This window comes from Erinaceus europaeus, chromosome 13 (assembly GCF_950295315.1).
Source record: "Erinaceus europaeus chromosome 13, mEriEur2.1, whole genome shotgun sequence".
Classification (NCBI taxonomy): Eukaryota; Metazoa; Chordata; class Mammalia; order Eulipotyphla; family Erinaceidae; genus Erinaceus; species Erinaceus europaeus.
Genome location: NC_080174.1, coordinates 98415923 through 98437405, shown reverse-complemented (window position 1 = coordinate 98437405; position 21483 = coordinate 98415923). Strand labels below are relative to the sequence as shown.

General features: G+C 54.2%; 1 protein-coding gene across 2 annotated transcripts in view; it reads right to left on the bottom strand.

Annotated features, from left to right (window-relative positions):
- The window catches only part of MTOR (mechanistic target of rapamycin kinase), a 157920-nt gene extending 136437 nt beyond the window's left edge, over positions 1-21483 (bottom strand). The window contains exons 1-8 of one of the 2 annotated variants that reach the window (XM_060170910.1): positions 21392-21483; positions 17952-18125; positions 17014-17122; positions 13436-13668; positions 12275-12475; positions 11316-11450; positions 4367-4642; positions 4143-4251 (exon numbers count right to left, since the gene is read on the bottom strand). In XM_060170910.1, coding sequence (XP_060026893.1) covers positions 4143-4251; positions 4367-4642; positions 11316-11450; positions 12275-12475; positions 13436-13668; positions 17014-17122; positions 17952-18113 — 1225 coding nt within the window. In that variant the 5' untranslated portion in view covers positions 18114-18125; positions 21392-21483. Of the gene's footprint in view, positions 1-4142; positions 4252-4366; positions 4643-11315; positions 11451-12274; positions 12476-13435; positions 13669-17013; positions 17123-17951; positions 18145-21391 lie in introns of those variants that run through there. The other variant, XM_060170911.1, reaches the window with a different exon arrangement.

Here is a 21483-nt window from a genome sequence, read left to right as displayed (position 1 = left end):
AAAGAGAATCAGCTAAACTATTTTCTGTGATCTTAAAACAGAAAGTAACACTGAATACTGTTTGCAATAAATAGGCCACTCCACTCAGCTCTGGCCTGGAAACCACTTTGCCATTACCTAGAGATTTCTGTTATAGTTATATTTAATACAACAAGACTTAGCCTGTAATTTGGAAAGCCACAAGTGTATTTTCATTATGTTTATATGAGCCAATGTGCAGGGGTAAGCAATTCTTGGGCAGTTTGAGCTAAAGTGTTATTATTCCTCTGAAGGTTAGAATGTACTGGTTCTTGCCTCTCTTCAGTTTCTCTTTCATCTTGCATTGGCAGCAACACAGGCACAAGAGCAGAGCTGGTAAGACCCAAGCTGCACTGCAGAGCTGGCTGCTGGGAGCTGCCGGCGTCACATGTACGAGACAGGACGAGAGGCACTGGATGGCCTCCCAAGCAGCACGTGCAGCAACTGACTGGCGTTATTCTCGGGAGAAGCGTCTCATCCCACAGTCCTCGGGGTCCCGTGGCAACGCAGCCTGCTTGAAAGCAATCATTAGACTGAGACGACCAGCCCTGAAATCAGAGTGGGGGCGGCATCGGGGAAACAGCCCTCTGCTGAGGGACACTTGAGCAGATGAGCCTGAGTCCAGGGTGGCACTCTCTCGCCCAGGTGTAGTTCCCTCAGAGGCCAGGAGTCTGACACTGAGAGCTGCCTGCCAGGCTAATCTATGGCTCCCTTTTTTTTTCTTTTTGCCTCCAGGGTCATCGCTGGGGCTCGGTGCCAGCACTATGAATCCACTGCTCCTGGCGGCCATTTTTTCCATTTTAGTGGACAGGACAGAGAGAAATTGAGAGGGGAGGGGAGACAGAGAGCGAGAGAGCTGCTTCACGGCTTGTAAAGTATCCCCCCACAGGTGGAGTGGGGCTTGAACCTGGCCAGCCCCGCTTAAGGGCTTTTTATAATCCCCAAAGTTCCAGCAGTAGCTTGCAAGCTGCAGAGGCAGGCAGTGTGGCACCCAGCAGAGCACACGTCACAAGGCACGAGGACCCAGGCTCAAGCCCTGGTCCCCATCTGCAGTGGAAGCTGCAGGTAGGGACCCTGGGGTGGGGAGCAGTGCTGCGACTGCCAGTCTTTCACTCTCTCCCTCTCTACTTCCCTCTGTCTCCGCACCTCCCCTCCACCTCTCTTTTTATAAGAAAACAAGTTGCTGGGAGCAGTGGAGCTGTGCAGGCACCCAATTCCAGTGATGTCCCTCGTGGAAGACAACTTAGGCGCTGTGGGGCTTTAACCTAAAGGTACCCTTCTACTGAGCCACGGGCTGGCGGAGGCTACCCGGCCTGACCCCCAAGGGCTTGATTTGGTGTACTCTTTAATAAAACGGTAAAAGCCCACATCAAAACAATACACCTAAGGGCCCTCTAAGCCTCTGCAATTTTCAAGGTGACTATTCCCACAACATGCCAGGCTTTAATCACATTTGGCCTACTTACTGGTTTCTCCTGGACCAGAGATTTTTCAACCTGAGGTCACTGAGAGCTCTACTCAGCAGTGGCATGTCTAGTCATTAAGTAAGAAAAGAGTGGGCAGGGAGTCGGGCGGTAGCACAGCGGGTTAAGCACAGGTAGCGCAAAGCACAAGGACCGGCATAAGGATCACGGTTCGAGCCCCCAGCTCCCCACCTGCAGGTGAGTTGCTTCACAAGCGGTGAAGCAGGTCTGCAGATGTCTGTCTTTCTCTCTCCCTTTGTCTTCCTCTCCTCTCTCCATTTCTCTCTGTCCTATCCAACAACAACGACATCAATAACCACAACAATGTTAAACAACAAGGGCAACAAAAGGGAAAAGAAAGAAAAAAGAAGAGTGAGCTGGGGAGACAGCATCATGGTTCTACAAACAGATGTTCCTGCCTGAGGCTCTGAGGTCCCAGGTTCAATCTCTAGCACCATCATCAGCCAAAGCTGAACAGTGCTCTGGTTAAAAGTAGAGAGCAAGAGTGAGAGTGAGAGAGACACACACACACAGAGAGAGAGAGAGAGAGAGAGAAGAAGCTGCTGGGTGCCAGGCGGAAGAATGGAGACCAGAAAACTGGGTGGCCTTCACTGGATCACTCCTCTCTGGCCCAGGGGTTCGACGTGGCTAATCACCTCCTCTTGCCAGCACACTCTGCTTCCACACAGCACGTCGCCTCTGCAGTTGGCTCTCTCTCCTGCTGCTCTGTGTGGGCGGAGTGAGCGGCATCTGCTGAGGGTCAGGCCGCCTTCCACTCCCATTTGGGTTCACTTGGTCCTGAATGCTTATTCATCACAGGCAGCAGCAAAATGAGATGGAAAAAGAAAAAAGCCGCCAGGAGCAGTGGATGGATTCATCGTGCAGGCAGAGTCCCAGTCTAACCCTGGTGGCAATAAAGAAAACTGTCATCGTCATTTTTAAAAATGACAAGATCTCTATATGTAGCAAGCAGAGAGGTGAAAACACAAGGCGTGAAGGATGACCAGGGATCTGCAGTTAAATTTTCTTTCTTTTATTTTCTTTCCTTTCCTTTTTTGTTTTTTATTTATTCATGAAGATGATAGGAGGATGGAGAGAGAGAGAGAGAAAGAGAGAAAGAAGCAGATATCATTCTGGTACACATGCTACTGGGGATCGAACTCAGGACCTCATACTCAAGAGTCAAAGGTTTTATCCATTGTACTACCTCCTGGACCACTGGAGTTGAATCTTCTACACAGTTTATTTATTATGGGAGAAGGACTCGGCTCTGACACAGAGGTGCCAGGGTGTGAGCAGGAGTCAAGAGCTTCCGGGTAAGTGCTGTGCTTCAGTGGACTGAGCTGCCTCCACAGGCTGTTGGGGTCATTTCTGTGGCTTCACGACTGCAGGACGACTTTATTAGACAGAGACAGAGAGAGCAAGAGAGCGCAGCACTGACGCCTCCTCCAATGTGGGTGTGGGGCTCAGCTAGGCCCCACACGGCAAGGCAGGCGCACTGCTATTCTGCCAGTCCTATTATTACTGTGCCTCTGCTTCTCGACCAGATGTGATGTAACAGGAGACGTCATGAGAGAGCCCTGGTTTCTGCTGATGCAGGTTCACTCTGCAGCAGCCACGTGGAGCAGCCAGCTACTCAGGTGTTAACGCAGTCCAGCCGGTGCGGCTGGGACTGTGAAAAGTGTCCAACTCGGATGGTGGAGGTTCGGGGATGTCAAATAGCCTGACCAAAACACCACAGTAAAGGACAGACAGGATTCAGCCCAGGTCTGATTCCAAAGCCTTTCCTCAACAGGGAAACAGAAGAGGGAAAGATCATTCCCAACTGAATCATCAAGGAAAACCTCAGAGGAAAGGGAGCAGCTGAGTCAGGCCAGTTCCAGGAGCCAGAAATCCTCATGCCTAGCGATGACAGGGCAGAGGGACAGGATTCTACACTTAGATCAGGGAACGCTGCCTCTATCTGATGTCTTTATATGATGACAATGACTTTAGATAGAGACAAGAGGTGTGTGTGTGGCCACCGTGCCAAAGTCTCCTTCAACACAACAGGGACTAGGCTTGAACCTGGATCAAGCACATGGCAAAGCAGCAAGCTACCCAAGTGGGCTATTTTTGTTAGCTCTTTCCTTTCTTGTCTTTCTTTTCTTTCTTTCTCTTCTCCCTCCCTCCCCCCCACTTTCTTTCTTCTTTCTACATAAAGACAAAAGCACCACTCAGTTCTGGCTTATGGTAGTGCTGGGGACTGAACCTGGAACTTCAAAGGCTCAGGTATGAGAAGTGTTCACATGACCACCTCAGGGGCAAAAGCAGAGCTGTCAGCAGGCCTTCTTTCCTTGCCCCACAAGAAACTACCACCCCTACTGGTCTCCTTAAGTCCACTTGTGAACGTGCACTCGACTTTCACATGAGAGCTTGACTCTGAAAAACCTCCACCTCTATCTGACTGTGTCTGTCACGTCAGATGTGAAGAAGAGCTGAACTAGATCCCAGAACTGGCCAGAAGGCAGACGGCGGTGCTGCGAGGCAGACGGCAGTGCTGCGAGGCAGACGGCAGTGCTGCGAGGCAGACGGCAGTGCTGCAAGGCAGACACATTTCTGACTCACTTCTCTGTGGCCCGGCCCTCACCGGGGGCAACGATGTCTTGCCTGGACTCTCACCTGTGAAGGCAGAAGGTCGGAACGCAGCCAGGCGTGGCAACAAGTTAAGGATCGTCATTTGGATCAGCGAGTTCTTGCTATTCCTGCACTTCAGCACCCACTGGCACACCTGGGGGGAAGAGGAGAAAGGGGCTGAGAGACAGGAAGCGTGAAAGGCGGGAAGGTGGGGGGGAGGAGAAAGGGGCTGAGAGACAGGCGGGGAGCCGGGGCCTCTCGCCACTTGCCTGATCAAATTTCTCCTCCATCAGGTCCCTGCAGCACCGACTCTCCACCAGAGCAGACTTGGCTGGGCTGGGGGAAGACCCGAATCCCATGAGGCCTTGGTGCGAGCCGTAGCCCAGCAGCCCCACCAAGGCGTTCGGCTGCTGGGGCTGCACGGCCTGGAAGCCGGTAAAAGGCGTGATGTGCCGGGGCTTTGCTCCGAAGCCCATGAGGTCTCTGCAGTACTTGTCGTGCACCAGCTGCTGCTGCGTGATCTCTTCCATCTCTTCCCTCAGGCGCTGTTGACGTGGGACACACACATTCTGAGCACCGTGGAAGCCACGTGCCCAGCCCTGAAATGCAAAGCTCTCCGGGGGCTGGCCAGTGGCACACCCGGTTAAGTGCACATAGGACCCTGTGCAAGGATCCGGGTTCGAGCCCCCACTCCCCACCTGTAGTGTCGCTTCACGAGCAGTACAGCGGGTCTGCGGGTGTCTTTCTCTCTCCCTTCCTATCTCCCCTGCCCTCCCAATTTCTCTCTGTACTGTCAAGTGAAAATAAAAATGGGAAGAAGATGGGGAAAGGGCTGCTATAAGGCATGGACTCTTAGTGCCAGCGCTGACCCGTGACAAACCTGGAGGCAGAAAACAAGAAAGTCTCCCCAGTGGGGAAACCTGCTCATCTTTGAGCACTGTGCTCTCACAGCAGCCTGCAGGGAGCTAGTTGTCCATGTCCTAATTCTCGGCAGAAGAGCACCATCTACGGCACAGTGCCGCAGCAGCAGGGCCGGCTGCCACGGCCCAGCCTCTTTGCTGTGCCAGAGAGGTGGCTTACAAGCTGTGGTCACTACCGCCACCTGCAGGGGAAGCTTCACAAGCAGTGAAGCAGGACTGCAGGCAGCTCTGTCTCTCTACTTCCTCCTCCCCTCTCAGCTTTGGTCCCTGTACAGTAATCAATTAAAAAATAAAAAAGAAGGGAGTCGGGCAGTAGCACAGCGGGTTAAGCGCACATGGCGCAAAGCACAAGGACCGGCTTAAGGATCCCGGTTCAAGCCCCCTGCTCCCCACACTTCACAGGCGGTGAAGCACATCTGCAGGTGTCTATCTTTCTCTCCCCATCTCTGTCTTCCCCTCCTATCTTGATTTCTCTCTGTCCTATCCAACAACAATGACAGCAGTAACAGCAACAATAAACAAGGGCAACAAAAGGGAATACATTTAAAAAAATACTAAAGTTTAAAAAAATAATAATAAAATAAAATAAAATAAAAAAGAAATGGGAGTAGGGCGGTAGCTCAGCGGGTTAAGCGCAAGGACCAGTGTAAAGATCCCAGTTCAAGCCCCCGGCTCCCCACCTGCAGGGAAGTCACTTCGCAGGCGGTGAAGCAGGTCTGCAGGTGTCTGTCTTTCTCTTCCCCTCTGTCTTCTCTTCCTCTCTCCATTTCTCTCTGTCCTATCCAACAACAACGATATCAATAACAACAGTAATAACTACAACAATAAAACAACAAGGGCAACAAGAGGGAATAAATATTTTTTTAAATATTTAAAATAAATAAAAATTAGAAAGAAACCAGAAAAAAAGGAAGTTTTCCAAGTGGGAGGGACTCTAACTATATAATTAAAAAATGAAGAATCAAACTGGGTTAACTACAGACCTAAGACAACAATCAAGCCCCTTGCAAAGGTGAGCGCTAGCGACCCACCAGACTCTTGTTAAGTAATTTTGCTCTTTCTCTTCACTATAAAGCCCGGAGAGTAACAGCTGGAGCAAGTGGTTTTCTCGGCAATCAGGGAGGTATGGAGTAAGCCATCGCTGATGCAAGCACAAGTCTGTCTCCTATTCAGCGCGTGCTAGTAACTCACCCACCAAGTCCAAACTGGGGGTTGAACCTGGGACTCTGGAGCCTCAGGCACGAGAGTGTCTTTCCATAACCACTATGCCATCTGCCCCTCGAGTGATGTTCTAGACTTCTGAATCTTTCCTGGCACAAGGTAAATTCACCGTCTGGAAACCCCGTGGGTCCCCTACCCATGTCAAGGTCTCCAATGAGTCTGCAGCAGCCTCAGCCCTCCCTCAGCTGACTCGTCCCTAGACCGAAGCAGCCTTTCCTCCTTGACGCCCCAAGAAACCCCGAGAGAGGGTTCCTGAGTTCCTGAGTCCGAGAGTTCCTGAGTTCGAGAGTGCCAGAGTTGGAGAGTTCCTGACTTCGATTTGTGAATCGTTGTTCCTGAATAAAGAAATACAGCTTCCCTGCCCAGCCGTTGTCTCCGCGTCTCTGTTACCCGCCGTGAAGCTAAACCGCCCAACAAGCCAGCCCGACAAGAGCCTTCTGAAATTTTAACAACACACAGCAAATGCTTCCTTCCAGCTGCTTAGGTTAACAGCCTGGACTCTTTCTCGTTCATTCGGAATCTGGCCACTTCCTGTATTCCCACATCTCCTGCGAATTCCGGGCTGTAAGATCCCCGAAGGCCTCTGCAGTGCTCCCCGACTGGGTTCCTGAGAATCCTCTCAGCGCAGTAGCCAGGGCGATCCATTGAAACACGAATCAAGCGCCATCCTGCCGCTCAAAGCACACGCACAGCTCCGAGCTCTGCACAGTCTGTACGGCGGTTTCTGAGGCCGAAGGGGACGCCTGCTCGGGCAGCCCTCGCCCCGCCTCTCCCTGCCCTCCTCTGACAACCGTGCTGCTCCCAAAACAAGGCAGCACGCGTCAGCCTTGAAGCTTCGGTGCCTGGGACACTCTGCCCTAGTATCTGTGACGATGCTCAGACGTCGCCAGACCTGGAGCTGGTGGGACAGCTCACTGGACAGTGCGCTGCTCTGCCATGTGCCTGGCTTCCAGCCCAGTCCCCAGCACACTGACACACTGACAGAAGTCGCAGCCTGTGGGCTCTTCCACTCTCTCCCTCTGCCGCTATCTCGATCTAAACAAGCAAGCAGAAGTGTTGCCGATTTTAAAATGTAACACTGGCTCCATGCTAGCATTTCCTGTTCTGCTTTTCTCCAGTGTGCTGTACACCTCCATCTATTGCTGTCATCTGCTTCCTGCTGGCAGAAGGTATGTAATGTTTGACTTCCTGCCCCATTACTCTGGCTCTGAGATGAGTCTCTCTCTCCTCTCTCTTTCTCTCTCACACACACACACCACTCCTTTATCTAGAGCAGCACCTCTATCTAGCACATGGTTACTGAGTCCATTAACTCTCCACAAAGAGACTCCAAATAAACACTGAAGCAAACTGCTTCTCGGTGCCAATGCCCGTGGAAGCTCCCATCACTCAGACTACTCCTGTGGAGGCCGTGACGGTGCAATCTCCAGATACCAGCAGAGCAGTGACCACGGGCCACAGCACTCACTCGAAAATGCTCCACACGGGCTGCTCCCACCCAAAAAAACACAGCAGGATGCTGGGGCCCAAGCCTCGCTCAAGCAACTCTGACCTGAGGGCCCATCGTGGCTTTGCACAACGGACTAGAATGCTTCCAACAAGAGCTTTTGTTGTTGTTTTCTTTTTTTTTTTTAAGCCAAAGACAGAGAAGGCAGAGAGAAGGGGGGAGACACAGAAAGAGACACAAAGAGAAGGGGGAAAGGGAGAAAGAGACACAGAAAGGGAAAAAGAGAGAAAGAGATGCAGAGAGGAAGAGGGAGAGATAAAGAGACACAGAGATGAGAGAGGGAGAAAGAGATACCACAGCAGCAACAATTCTTCCTCTGTGGTGCGGGCTTGTCTTGAACCTGGGTCACACACAGAGAAAGCAGCAGCCATCCAAGCGAGTTCTTCTGCCGGCCTCCAGCTCCTCTCTCTCCCCTCTTCTGTTCACTCAAGCCCAGAAGCAGAGGGCTGATGGCTCCCCAGCTCCTTGCTGCCCCATCCTCCACACACACTTTCTCTGTGGGACTGTTTCTCCAATAAATCCTGGCACACTGAAAACTAACTTTACAGCTGCTTTTAAAGCAGGCACAGCTTCCAGCTGGCTTTCTGCTTTAATTCCTCCCTCCCCACAAACTTTTCCTCAGGAAACATAAGTGACCGATAGAAGCAGATGACACACCATTATTCCTGTGTGTGTCTCTCTCTGCTGTCCACTGCTTCAGCGAGAGAGAAATGGCCGTGTTTACCAGGGAGTCTGGAGCCCATCACCTGCAGTCTCCTCCCCCAATGCAGCTGCAACACCTCCCACCCCACTCCCAATGCAGCTGCAACACCTCCCTCCCCAACTCCCAATGCAGCTACAACACCTCCCCCCACTCCCAATGCAGCTAGAACACCTCCCTCCCACTCCCAATGCAGCTAGAACACCCCCCACTCCCAATGCAGCTGCAATACCTCCCCCTCCTACTCCCAATGCAGCTACAACACCTCCCCCACCCCCAATGCAGCTCCAACACCTCCCTCCCCCAGTCCCAATGCAGCTGCAAGACCCCCCACTCCCAATGCAGCTGCAACACTTCCCCCACCCCAGTGCAGCTCCAATAACTCCCTCCCCCACTCCCAATGCAGCTGCAAGACCCCCCCACTCCCAATGCAGCTGCAATACCTCCCACCCCACTACCAACGCAGCTGCAACACCTCCCCCCACTCCCAATGCAGCTGCAACACCTCCCCCCACTCCCAATGCAGCTGTAACACCTCCCTCCCACTCCCAATGCAGCTGCAACACCTCCCTCCCACTCCCAATGCAGCTGCAACACCTCCCCCCACTCCCAATGCAGCTGCAACACCTCCCTCCCACTCCCAACGCAGCTGCAACACCTCCCCCACTCCCAACACAGCTGCAACACCTCCCCCACTCCCAATGCAGCTGCAACACCTCCCTCCCACTCCCAATGCAGCTGCAATACCTCCCTCCCCCACTCCCAATGCAGCTGCAACACCTCCCTCCCCATCCCAATGCAGCTGCACACACCCCACTCCCAATGCAGCTGCAACACCTCCCTCCCACTCCCAATGCAGCTGCAACACCTCCCCCACTCCCAATGCAGCTGCAACACCTCCCTCCCCTACTCCCAATGCAGCTACAACACCTCCCCCACCCCCAATGCAGCTGCAACACCTCCCTCCCCCAGTCCCAATGCAGCTGCAAGACCCCCCACTCCCAATGCAGCTGCAACACCTCCCTCCCCCATCCCAATGCAGCTGCACACACCCCACTCCCAATGCAGCTGCAACACCTCCCTCCCACTCCCAACGCAGCTGCAACACCTCCCCTCACTCCCAATGCAGCTGCAACACCTCCCCCCACTCCCAATGCAGCTGCAACACCTCCCTCCCACTCCCAATGCAGCTGCAACACCTCCCCCCACTCCCAATGCAGCTGCAACACCTCCCTCCCACTCCCAACGCAGCTGCAACACCTCCCCCACTCCCAACGCAGCTGCAACACCTCCCCCACTCCCAATGCAGCTGCAACACCTCCCCCACTCCCAACGCAGCTGCAACACCTCCCCCACTCCCAATGCAGCTGCAACACCTCCCTCCCACTCCCAATGCAGCTGCAACACCTCCCTCCCCATCCCAATGCAGCTGCACACACCCCACTCCCAATGCAGCTGCAACACCTCCCTCCCACTCCCAACGCAGCTGCAACACCTCCCCTCACTCCCAATGCAGCTGCAACACCTCCCCCCACTCCCAATGCAGCTGCAACACCTCCCTCCCACTCCCAATGCAGCTGCAACACCTCCCCCCACTCCCAATGCAGCTGCAACACCTCCCTCCCACTCCCAACGCAGCTGCAACACCTCCCCCACTCCCAACGCAGCTGCAACACCTCCCCCACTCCCAATGCAGCTGCAACACCTCCCTCCCACTCCCAATGCAGCTGCAACACCTCCCTCCCCATCCCAATGCAGCTGCACACACCCCACTCCCAATGCAGCTGCAACACCTACCTCCCCATCCCAATGCAGCTGCACACACCCCACTCCCAATGCAGCTGCAACACCTCCCTCCCACTCCCAACGCAGCTGCAACACCTCCCTCCCCCATCCCAATGCAGCTGCACACACCCCACTCCCAATGCAGCTGCAACACCTCCCTCCCCTACTCCCAATGCAGCTGCAACACCTCCCCCATTCCCAATGCAGCTGCAATACCTCCCTCCCACTCCCAATGCAGCTGCAACACCTCCCCCACTCCCAATGCAGCTGCAACACCTCCCCCCACTCCCAATGCAGCTGCAACACCTCCCCCACTCCCAATGCAGCTGCAACACCTCCCCCCACTCCCAATGCAGCTGCAACACCTCCCCCCACTCCCAATGCAGCTGCAACACCTCCCTCCCCATCCCAATGCATCTGCACACACCCCACTCCCAATGCAGCTGCAACACCTCCCTCCCACTCCCAACGCAGCTGCAACACCTCCCTCCCCCACTCCCAATGCAGCTGCAACACCTCCCCCCACTCCCAATGCAGCTGCAACACCTCCCCCACTCCCAATGCAGCTGCAACACCTCCCCCCACTCCCAATGCAGCTGCAACACCTCCCCCCACTCCCAATGCAGCTGCAACACCTACCCCACTCCCAATGCAGCTGCAACACCTCCCCCCACTCCTAATGCAGCTCCAACACCCCCCTCCTACTTCTCAGACCTGTCAGAGTCTCTCCTACCTCCAAGTCTCTGCCTGGAACACAACCTCCTTCCTGCCCCAAGACATGCCTCCAGGTCAGGTAGTTCTAAGCTCAAATGGCACAATTTGACCTTCCCTGGTCTCCACCCTGACTATCCGCTAACTTGCTCTCCCTCTCCCTTTCCCTCTCCCTCTAATGAGAGGCCCCTTGGTGCCGGCTATGGTGCTTGGGCTCAACAGGACACGCATCCACCAGCTGAGCCACCTCCCAGACTCCCACCACATCCTTCATAGAGCTTCTTGGTATCTGAAATCAACTTTGGCAAGCCGTCCACTCCACGAGGACAAGATCTCGCCTGCTGTACTCAGAGTGGCAGGAGCCGAGGCCTCACCTCTCCCTCCATGCTGCTGATCCGGACCAGCTCGTTGAGGATCAGCAGTGCACCGTGGACGCGATCATCCCGGTTCATGCCCTTCTCCTTGGCCAAGGTCTCGTCAAACCCTTTCTCTGCTTCTTCAAACGTGTGCTGTGGAGAAACACAGAATGCCTTCGTGATCTGAGGTCAGTGGGGGAAGGAGGCTCTGGGGGGCCGCACGCCTGCCTCACCAACCACACCGAGCTCTCCCAACACCAGCAGGCTGACACCACTGCAGGCGCCACGTAGCAGATCAAAAATGGATTCAACAGAAGGAAGTGACTGGGGCAGAGCCAGGTCTCCAGTGCAGCAAGGGGCTGTTTCTGTGGATGAAAGGCTTCTTATCAGCAAGCTCTCCTGGCGAGAGCTAACAGCATCCAAGAAGCGACACGTTCTAGACTAGTGCTAGCCAGGATTTACCGATGCTGAATCCACCAGCTCTGCAATTTAACAGGTCTGAAATTCTCCTGCGACACGTCTAGACGAGTGCTAGCCAGGATTTACCAATGCTGAATCCACCAGCTCTGCAATTTAACAGGTCTGAAATTCTCCTGCGACACATCTAGACTAGTGCTAGCCAGGATTTACCGATGCTGAAACCACCAGCTCTGCAATTTAAAAGGTCTGAAATTCTCCTGTGACACGTTCTAGACTAGTGCTAGCCAGGATTTACCTACCGATGCTGAAACCACCAGCTCTGCAATTTAACAGGTCTGAAATTCTCCTACTGCTGCTGGCAGCAGGCACAGACAGAGTCACAGTTTAACTGGCACGGGATTTTCACCCTTGTATAAAATAGCCACAAGGAAAAACAACAAAAGGATGAGTGACGCTTGTGACAAAAACTCATGGCCAGGGGCAGCCGCCGACTCGACGGCCAAGAGGCAGGCCATGCGGACATGCTAGCTGCCAGTCAGGACGCGGCGTGCCCTCACCCGGTACCACTGTGGCTTCTGCATCTCCTTCGGCTCCCGCTGGGTGGTGAGAATCAGACACGCACGAAGGGCGGCTACAGCTCCCTCGCGGATGGCCTGCTTAGGGTCCCACACAGCCACAAAGATGTTGTCAAAGAAAGGCTGCACTTGCTGGAAGAAGAAAGTGGGGACGCTGACAGCCAGCTCACGGAGAACCAGCACCTGAGGGAGAAAGGCACAATGAGAGCGTGTCCACAGCAACTCTGTTCCCAAGAATAAAGCCCCTCGCCACCCTCTACCTCAACGCACTGGGCCACGAGCGGCCTCAGCCTCTGGGGAGTGAGGGGGTCTGCCGGCCTGGCTGGCAGTAAAGGTGAGGGGCTGATGAAGCACCTCAGGGTGCACTAGCCTACGGCGTCTACACACAGAAGCCCCTGAGGACGGCAGGCTCGTTTCCCGCCTTGGATGCTCTCAGCTTAGAACTATGGCTGGGGTACGGCCGGCCAGTATTCATTAAACAGCCACGGCATGAACAGCCCTGCTTGAGAAATGGTGCTCAGAGGCTGCCCGAAGCCGTCCTGTCAGGAACCAGTCACGCCCAGATCTAAGCCAGGCTCCAGGTGCAGATCCCGCCCGGCAGCACGCTCTCTCCTCACAGCACTGCCTCTCAGACAGGGAGCCTCCAGGGTCCCACTGCCTCATTACTGGGTTGTCTCTGAAGGACCCTTTCACGTCACAGCCTGCAGCCCCCGCCTTCTAAGGATCAATCCAGGACAAGCAGCGAGGCTAAGCCACTGGCAGAGGCCACCACTGCCCGTCAGCGGGGAGAGAAGCCTGGGCTAGGTGCTAGATGCAGATGGTCCACAGGCGTCTACAGGCCGGGGAAGGCAGCCGGGTCTCCCCACAGGAGCAGTGAGGCTCTTGTCGCCTCTGTCTTTCTACCCCAGAGCCCCCACCTCCCCACGGTACACGTGGAGAGCCCTTGACAGAGACACGGAGGGGATCCTGCAGATAAGACTCGTCAGGGGTTCTAGCTGCTCTCTGCAGAGACTGCGGAGTCCTTTCTGTCTGCCGTGGGGTGCGATTCTGTCCCAGAAAAGCATCACATGTGGGCAGGGGTAGACAGCACACTGTCTGAGGGGCGGGGGGGGGGGGGCTGCCGCGTGCTCCCTGGGCACTCACAGCTGCATGCCTCCGGCCCTCGTTGCGGTCAGCTCCCAGCCATTCCAGCGCTCGCTTCACCTCAAACTCCACATACTCGGCGGTGAAAGTGTCCCCGGCCATGGCGAGGCGGCCAATGGCTTTGGATGCCATTTCCATGACGACCGGGTCATTGGATGGGAGGAGGTTGCGAAGGTAGTTAGCAAACCTGCCGATTCGAGTGGCGTTTCCGCCTTCCACCCCTATGAGGCTGGCTGGAAGAGGAGGGCAGAGAGGGCAGGGCTCAGGTGGGCGTGCTGCCATGGAGGGCAAGCTCGCCTCGGTGAGTAGACTCAGAACGCTCCGGACAGCAAGGCTGCAGACACTGTCCTTTTAACCAACAGAGTTGGTATTTGTGTCAGAACCAACCACATAAAGCAAAACAACCCAACTGCGGAGCATCTAATGCCTCCCGAGAGCAAGAACGGGGCCAGAGAACTGACGGGCAGGCTGGGCGCCCAGGCCCAGAGAGGCATATCTCACTGAGCCTCACTCACTTAGGAGTGTTGTCATGCTGCAGTCTGAGTCACAGAGAAGTCAGAACTCGCAAAAAGCAACATGGAATAATCAAAAGAAAACTGGTTTCTAGAAAAAGATGGCACCGGGGTTCAGGCCCCTGGTCCCCGCCTGCAGGGCGGAGCTTCCCAAGCAGTAGAACAGGGCTGCAGCCGGTGTCCTCCTCCACCCCACACTTCACTGTCAATTTCTCGCTGTCCTAGGAAACTAATTAAAAAAAGAGAAAAAGAACCTTATCAAAGCAAGGACTGCAAAAGCTGAATAAGGGCAAGAGACTGGCACACTTTAACAATGACTCTTTAGTCACTATCAGGCCACCCCATCAGCTGGGGCCCTAGTCGGGGAGTCCTGAGATTCCCAAACAGACATGATGGGCCTAGACCTCAATAAATCCCTCTCTCCATTGTTACTGGTCGTCTCTATCTGGAACAACACAATAGACCCCTTTGTGGGCCCCCACAGGACCTTGCCCTCAACATGGATCAACAACGGTAGAGAATGTTCCATCCTCCAAAGGGAGGCTGGGCAACATACTCTATGCTACACCTGAGGAAGATGGGTCCTGATACTGGGGCAGCTTGGAATGTTCCTACTCATGTCCACAGAATGTGAGCTCAGATCTAGAGGGATGCAGAGGTCACATAGGCTCCTAAGCTGAATATGAGCCCCAGATCACATCAAATCAATGGGGTTTACAGTCAATAATATTTATACACCTTTCCCATATTTGGGAGCTACTCTCTTCCATGATCCATCTCTCTGATCCTTCTGCCAGCCATGACATCATCTCCCCAGACAATAATTAAGATCCACCTGCATCTCAGATTTCAGGCTCAGGCCAAAAACATACACACACACACACACACACACACACACACACACACACACACACACACACGTAGCCACAGGCCCTTTGGAATATAACTAAAATATGCCTACTAGCTATCTACAAAACGGACATTTCACCCCAACTCTTCATCTGCACTATTCCAGCCTTTAGGTCCATGACTGGTCAACAATTTGTTTGGCTTTGTATGTTAACTCTCTTTTCAATCTCCAGGCTCCAGATGTTGGCATGATGCCAACCAGACTTCCCTGGGCAGACAACCCCACCAATGTGTCCTGGAGCTCCGCTTCCCCAGATCCCTTCCCTACTAGGCAAAGAGAGAGGCAGGCTGGGAGTGTGGATCCACCTGTCAACACCCATGTTCAGCGGGGAAATAATTACAGAAGCCAGACCTTCCACCTTCTGCATCCCACAGTGATCCTGGGTCCATACTCCCAGAGGGATAAAGAATAGGGGAGCTATCAGGGGAGGAAAGGGGATACAGAGTTTTGGTGGTGGGAATTGTGTGGAGTTGTACTCCTCTTATCCTATAGTTTTGTCAGTGTTTCCTTTTTATAAATAAAAAATTAAAAAAAAAAAAAAAAAGACCTTCTGCTGGTCCAGGGGGTGTCGTAGTGAATCAGGCACTGGGCTCTCAGGAGTGCTGCCCTGGGTACCATCCCAGGCAGCACATGGACCAAAGTGATGTCTGGTTCTTCCTCTCTTCTCCTACTTCTCTTTATTAAATAAATACAGTCTTTAAAAAATACTTATAATCCCAGCTTTGACAAACTGTCTGACCTTGCAAAAGTCACTTCACGGTTCTTTTTTTTTTTTTTTATTAAAGAAAGGATTAATTAACAAAACCATAGGGTAGGAGGGGTACAACTCCACAGAATTCCCGCCACCCAATCTCCATAACCCACCCCCTCCCCTGATAGCTTTCCCATTCTCTATCTCTCTGGGAGCATGGACCCAGGGTCATTGAGGGTTGCAGAAGGTAGAAGGTCTGGCTTCTGTAATTGCTTCCTCGCTGAACATGGGCGTTGACTGGTCAGTCCATACTCCCAGTCTGCCTCTCTCTTTCCCTAGTAGGATGGGTCTCTGGGGAAGCTGAGCTCCAGGACACATTGGTGGTGTCTTCAATCCAGGGAAGTCTGGCCGGCATCCTGATGACACCTGGAACCTGGTGACTGAAAAGAGAGTTAACATACAAAGCCAAACAAATTGTTGAGCAATCATGGACCCAAAGCTTGGAAAAGTGGAGAGGAAGTATTAGGGAGGTACTCACTGCAAACTCTAGTATACTTCTGCTTTCTTACTTTGGTGCCATACTCCAAACTCAGTCAATTTCTGCTTTGCGTTTCTACTTCTTTTTTTTTTTTTTTTTTACATGCATAACATTCCCCAGATTCCCATTTAGCAATACAACCCCCACTATTTCATTCATCATTTTTCATGGACCTGTATTCTCCCCACCCACCCACCCACCCCAGAGTCTTTTACTTTGGTGTAATACTCCAATTCCATTTCAGGTTCGACTTGTGTTTTCTTTTCTAATCTTGTTTTTCAACTTCGGCCTGAGAGTGAGATCATCCCATATTCATCCTTCTGTTTCTGACTTATTTCACTCAACATGATTTTTTCAAGGTCCATCCAAGATCGGCTGAAAACGGTGAAGTCACCATTTTTAACAGCTGAGTAGTATTCCATTGTGTATATATACCACAACTTGCTCAGCCACTCATCTGTTGTTGGACACCTGGGTTGTTTCCAGGTTTTGGCTATTACAAATTGTGCTGCCAAGAACATATGTGTACACAGATCTTTTTGGATGGATGTGTTGGGTTCCTTAGGATATATCCCCAACACTTCACAGTTCTGATAGTCCATCCTGCCGTGTCTCAGGGCTGTTGCTAGAATTCAAATATCTGAAGAAGTGTGCTGAATGTTGGAAGGCTCCTTAACATGCAATGCACTAAGCTGATGTGAACCATCTGGTGAGGGCTCAGCAGACAGGGGGACAGTGGACAGTGGACAGGCGGCTCAACAGATGGGGACAGTGGACAGGGGGACAGTGGAGAGGGGGCTCAGCAGACAGGAGGACAGTGGACAGGGGGACAGTGGACAGGGGGACAGTGGGGCAGTGGACAGGGGACTCAGCAGACAGGGGGACAGTGGACAGAGCGGACGCTGTCGGCAGAGACCCCGACTGTACCTATGGCCAAGATGCCGCCCTTCCTCTCGTTGGCATCAGAGCTGGACACCAGTTCAAAGATGTGGTGGTTGAGCTGGTCATAGAAGCGAGTCGACTCCTCCTGGCTCATCTGTGGAGGGAGACGCACTCAATCAGCCTCGAAGGTCTCTGGGGAGGCCTCCCAGTGGGAGCTGAGCACAAGTCACACCAAAGGCGACGGAGCCGCTCCCCACCCCGCGACCCAGCCCCGGTCACTGACCACTCGGCCGGCCACTAAGCTGCTGAAAGGCTGCCTCAGGCTGGGGTGTGAGGATGAGCAGGACGTTTCCCTGACCTCACGCCTGGTCTCCATCCTGAAAGGTCCAAGCTATCAGGCTGTTAGGGCTTTTTATTGCCACCAGGGGTGGGCTGCAGCTCAGTGCTGGCACAATCCACCTCGCCTGGTGGCCACTTTTCCATTATATTTTATTTGATAGGACAGAGAGAAACTGAGTGGAGAGAGAGAAAGAGAGAAAGACAGACACCTGCAGACCTGCCTTATTACTCATGAAGCATCCCCTGTGCAGGTGGGGATTGGAGGCTTGAACCCAGGTCCTTGTGTGCGGCAACGTGTGTGCTCACTGGGCATGCCACTGCCTGGCCCGTGCTCAGCTTTCTAAACCCATTCTGCCACTATGAACAGGCACAAAGAATTGGGGGTCTGGAAGGTGGTGAGGAAAAGGACAGGCATCTGGCTCTATGCTGACCCTTAAAATGCAACCACAGTGCAAGAAACGCCACAGAAATGCAGACATGCTTCACATGGGCTCTGTGTGTCTGAGGAACTGCCAGCTTTCCCAGAACAGCTTTACCGGGCTGCCCAAGCCCCCACCCAGCTGTCCAAGACCCAGACCAGGACAGTCGGCCCAAACAGCCCAGCGCGACTCCTGACCGGCCCAGTTGGGGCCCCGACCTCTCACCTCTCGCAGCTCCATGGTGACGTAGTGCTGGAGCTCCTTGGCGGCTTTGGCCCTGGTCTCTTCATTCCGGCTCTTGAGGCCGCTGGCAAACTGCTGCAAGACGCTCACGTTGCTGGGAGTGGCGGTGGCCGCGGTGGCAGCGGCAGGCCCGGTGCCAAGCATCTTGCTGCGGTTCTTTGGAGAAGCTTCCTTTAGTATTCTGTGAACCGGTCGCGGCTTATTACAGCCACCTGGAGTCCCAGCTCAACACCCAGCCCAGGTCAGGGACTAGTTTCTAAAAAGCCTGAGAGTGGCCTAGGAGGTGATGCAGAGCTTGGGGCTTAAAAAGCTTGAGGTCCCAACTTCAGTCACCCAGTGTCACGGGTGCCAGAGAGACACTCAGCTTATCTCTTTTTGCTCTCATCCTTGTTAATAAATAAGTATTAAAAAAAAAAGTCAGTAGATCTTATTGATGAACCACAGAAAACTCAATAGAGGGTGGGGGAGGTAGAATAATAACATGGTTCTGCAAACAGACTCCTGCCTGGGGCTCTGAGGTCCCAGGTTCGAGCCCCCACATCGCCATCAGCCAGAACTGAGCAGGGCTCTAGTAACAAAGAAAGAAAAGAACATCTCAATTCATGCTGTGGGATAGATATTTTAGGGAATCCTACTGTGCAATCAAAAAAAGATGAGACTGTGTGCTTTGGGGCAAAATGGATGGGTCTGGAGGTGATGATGCTTAGCGAAAAAAAAACACAGAGGAGAGATGACCAGACAGCTTCACTCAGACGTGGAATCTACAGACCAGAATCACATAAACTTGCCAAAAAATGAAACAAAACAAAACACAAACAGGGAGTCAGGCGGTAGCACAACAGTTAAGCGCACGTGGCGCAAAGCACAAGGACCGGCGGAAGGATCCCAGTTTGAGCCCCCAGCTCCCCACCTGCAGGGGAGTCGCCTCACAAGCGGTGAAGCAGGTCTGCAGGTGTCTGTCTTTCTCTGCCCCTCTCTGTCTTCCCCTCCTCTCTCTGTTTCTCTCTGTCCTGTCCAACAACCATGACATCAATAACAACAACAATAAAACAAGGGCAACAAAAGGGAATAAATAAAACATTTAAAAATAAAAAGTGGATAAAGCATTGGATTCTCAAACATGAGGTCCAGAGTTCAATCCCCGGCAGCACATGGACCAGACTGATGCCCGGTTCTTTCTCTCGCCTATCTTCATGAATAAATAAAATCTTTCTAGAATTAAAAAAAAGACCACTGGTGTATTTCCCCACCCTCTCTCCTCGTTCAGTCTCCACAAGTGTAGGCAAGCAGCACACCCACAGCACACGGCATGAGTTCCAAGTGGCTGGTGATCACGGTGCCAAGCACACGGTGATCCCGAGTACTGGGACCCGGACTGTGTCAGAGACTGACGGACGGGATGCAGCGTGGACCAGCCGCTTCTCAACAGGCACTGCCCACTCCTCCTGGGGTGCTACACGCCTGGGGGAATCACCAGACAACAAAGCGGCCCAACAGGACCCAGCCCAGGCTGCTCAGGGGTGACATACATACTTGTCCTGTTGCTCTTTATTTTTTTTATATTTATTTATTTTCCTTTTTGCTGCTCTTTTTTTCATTGTTGTAGTTGTTGTTGTTATTGATGTCGTCGTTGTTGGCTAGGACAGAGAGAAATGGAGAGAGGATGGAAGACAGAGAGGGGGAGAGAAAGACAGACACCTGCAGACCTGCTTCACCACTTGTGAAGTGACTCCCCTGCAGGTGGGGAGCCGGGGGCTCAAACCGGGATCCTTTCGCTGGTCCTTGTGCTTTGTGCCACGTGGCTTAACCCGCTGGCTACCACCGGAGTCCCGCTTTTTATTTAAAAATATGTATTGCTGGAGTCGGGCTTTAGCGCAGAGGGTTAAACGCACGTGTTGCAAAGCACAAGGACCGGCATAAGGATGCTGGTTCGAGCCCCGGCTCCCCACCTGCAGGGGAGTCGCTTCACAGGCGGTGAAGCAGGTCTGCAGGTGTCTGTCTTTCTCTCCCCCTCTGTCTTCCCCTCCTCTCTCCATTTCTCTGTCCTATCCAACAACAACGACATCAGTAATAACAGTAATAACTACAACAATAAAAAATGAATTAATTAAAAATATATATGTATTGCTTCACTACTAGATAGAGACAGAGAAATGGAGGGAGGAGGGGAAGAGACAGAGAGACACCTGCAGCCCTGCTTCACCGCCCGTGAAGCTTCGCCCTGCAGGTGGGGTCGGGGGCTCGAACCCGGCACCTGTGCTGTGTATCAGATGCCTTTTCCCACTGGCATCCAGCGCTGGGAGAGGCGCAGCAAAGGAAAAGCCAAACTGGGTTTTGAAAAGCCACTCGGGACTCAGCTCCGAGGAAATACAGGAGGAAAGGCCGCCCCTCCAGGGAGGAAAGAAAGCCAGGGACCCGGAGAGAGAGAAAACTACGGAGCGCGCTCACACACGCCAGCGCGCAAGGACCGGGGTGGGGTTCGAGGCCCTGGTCCCCACCTGCAGGAGAAGCTTCCTGGGTGCTGAGCAGGGCTGCGGGCGTCTCCCTCTCTCTCTCTCTCCCTCTCTCTCTCTCTCTCTCTCTCTCTCCCTCCTTTCCCCTACCAGGTCTCTCAGTTTCCGTCTCTACCCAACAATAAATAAATACGCTCTCAGGGTGAAGGCCGAAAATCCAAGCGGAATGCGGGGAGGAGGCGCCAGGGCCTAAGGCAGTGACATGGGGGGCGGGGAACCTAAGCGCAGGCTCGGGGTTCGACCCGGGGCGCCGCCGCCCAGCTGACCAGGTGTCCGGCTGTCCAGGCCAAGCTGTCAGGGATCCGGGTGCTGGCGGGACCGCGTGGGGTCCGAGGAGACCCAAGCCGGGGGCGGGGGGTCACCATGGGGTCGGGGGTCACCACGGGGGCGGGGAATCACCACGGGGGCGGGGGTCGCTACGGGGTTGGGGGTCGACACGGGGGCGGGGGTCACCATGGGGTCGGGGGTCACCATAGGGTCGGGGGTCACCACGGGGGCGGGGAATCACCACGGGGGCGGGGATCACCATGGGGTCGGGGGTCACCACGGAGTTGGGGTCGCCACGAGGTTGGGGGTCACCATGGGGTCGGGGGTCACCATAGGGTCGGGGGGGGGTGACCACGGGGGCGGGGGGTCGCCACGGGGGAGGGGGTCACCATGGGGTCGGGGGTCACCACGGAGTTGGGGTCGCCACGGGGTTGGGGGTCGACACGGGGGCGGAGGTCACCATGGGGTCGGGGATCACCACGGAGTTGGGGTCGCCACGGGGTTGGGGGTCACCCCGCGCCGCGCAGGGCCAGTGGCGGCGGCGGGCGGTCAGCACTGACGGGCCCCACGTCCCGAAACCCCCGGCCCTGGGTCCGAACGCCGCGCCGCCTCGGAGGGGGCGATGTCAGAGCCCAGACTCACCGCCAGGCTCCGGCCGAGCCCTCAGCTGCCGCCGCCTCGGGAGCCCGGCCCGGCGCCTGCTTTCCCCTCCGTCCTCTAGCCGGGCGGGAGGG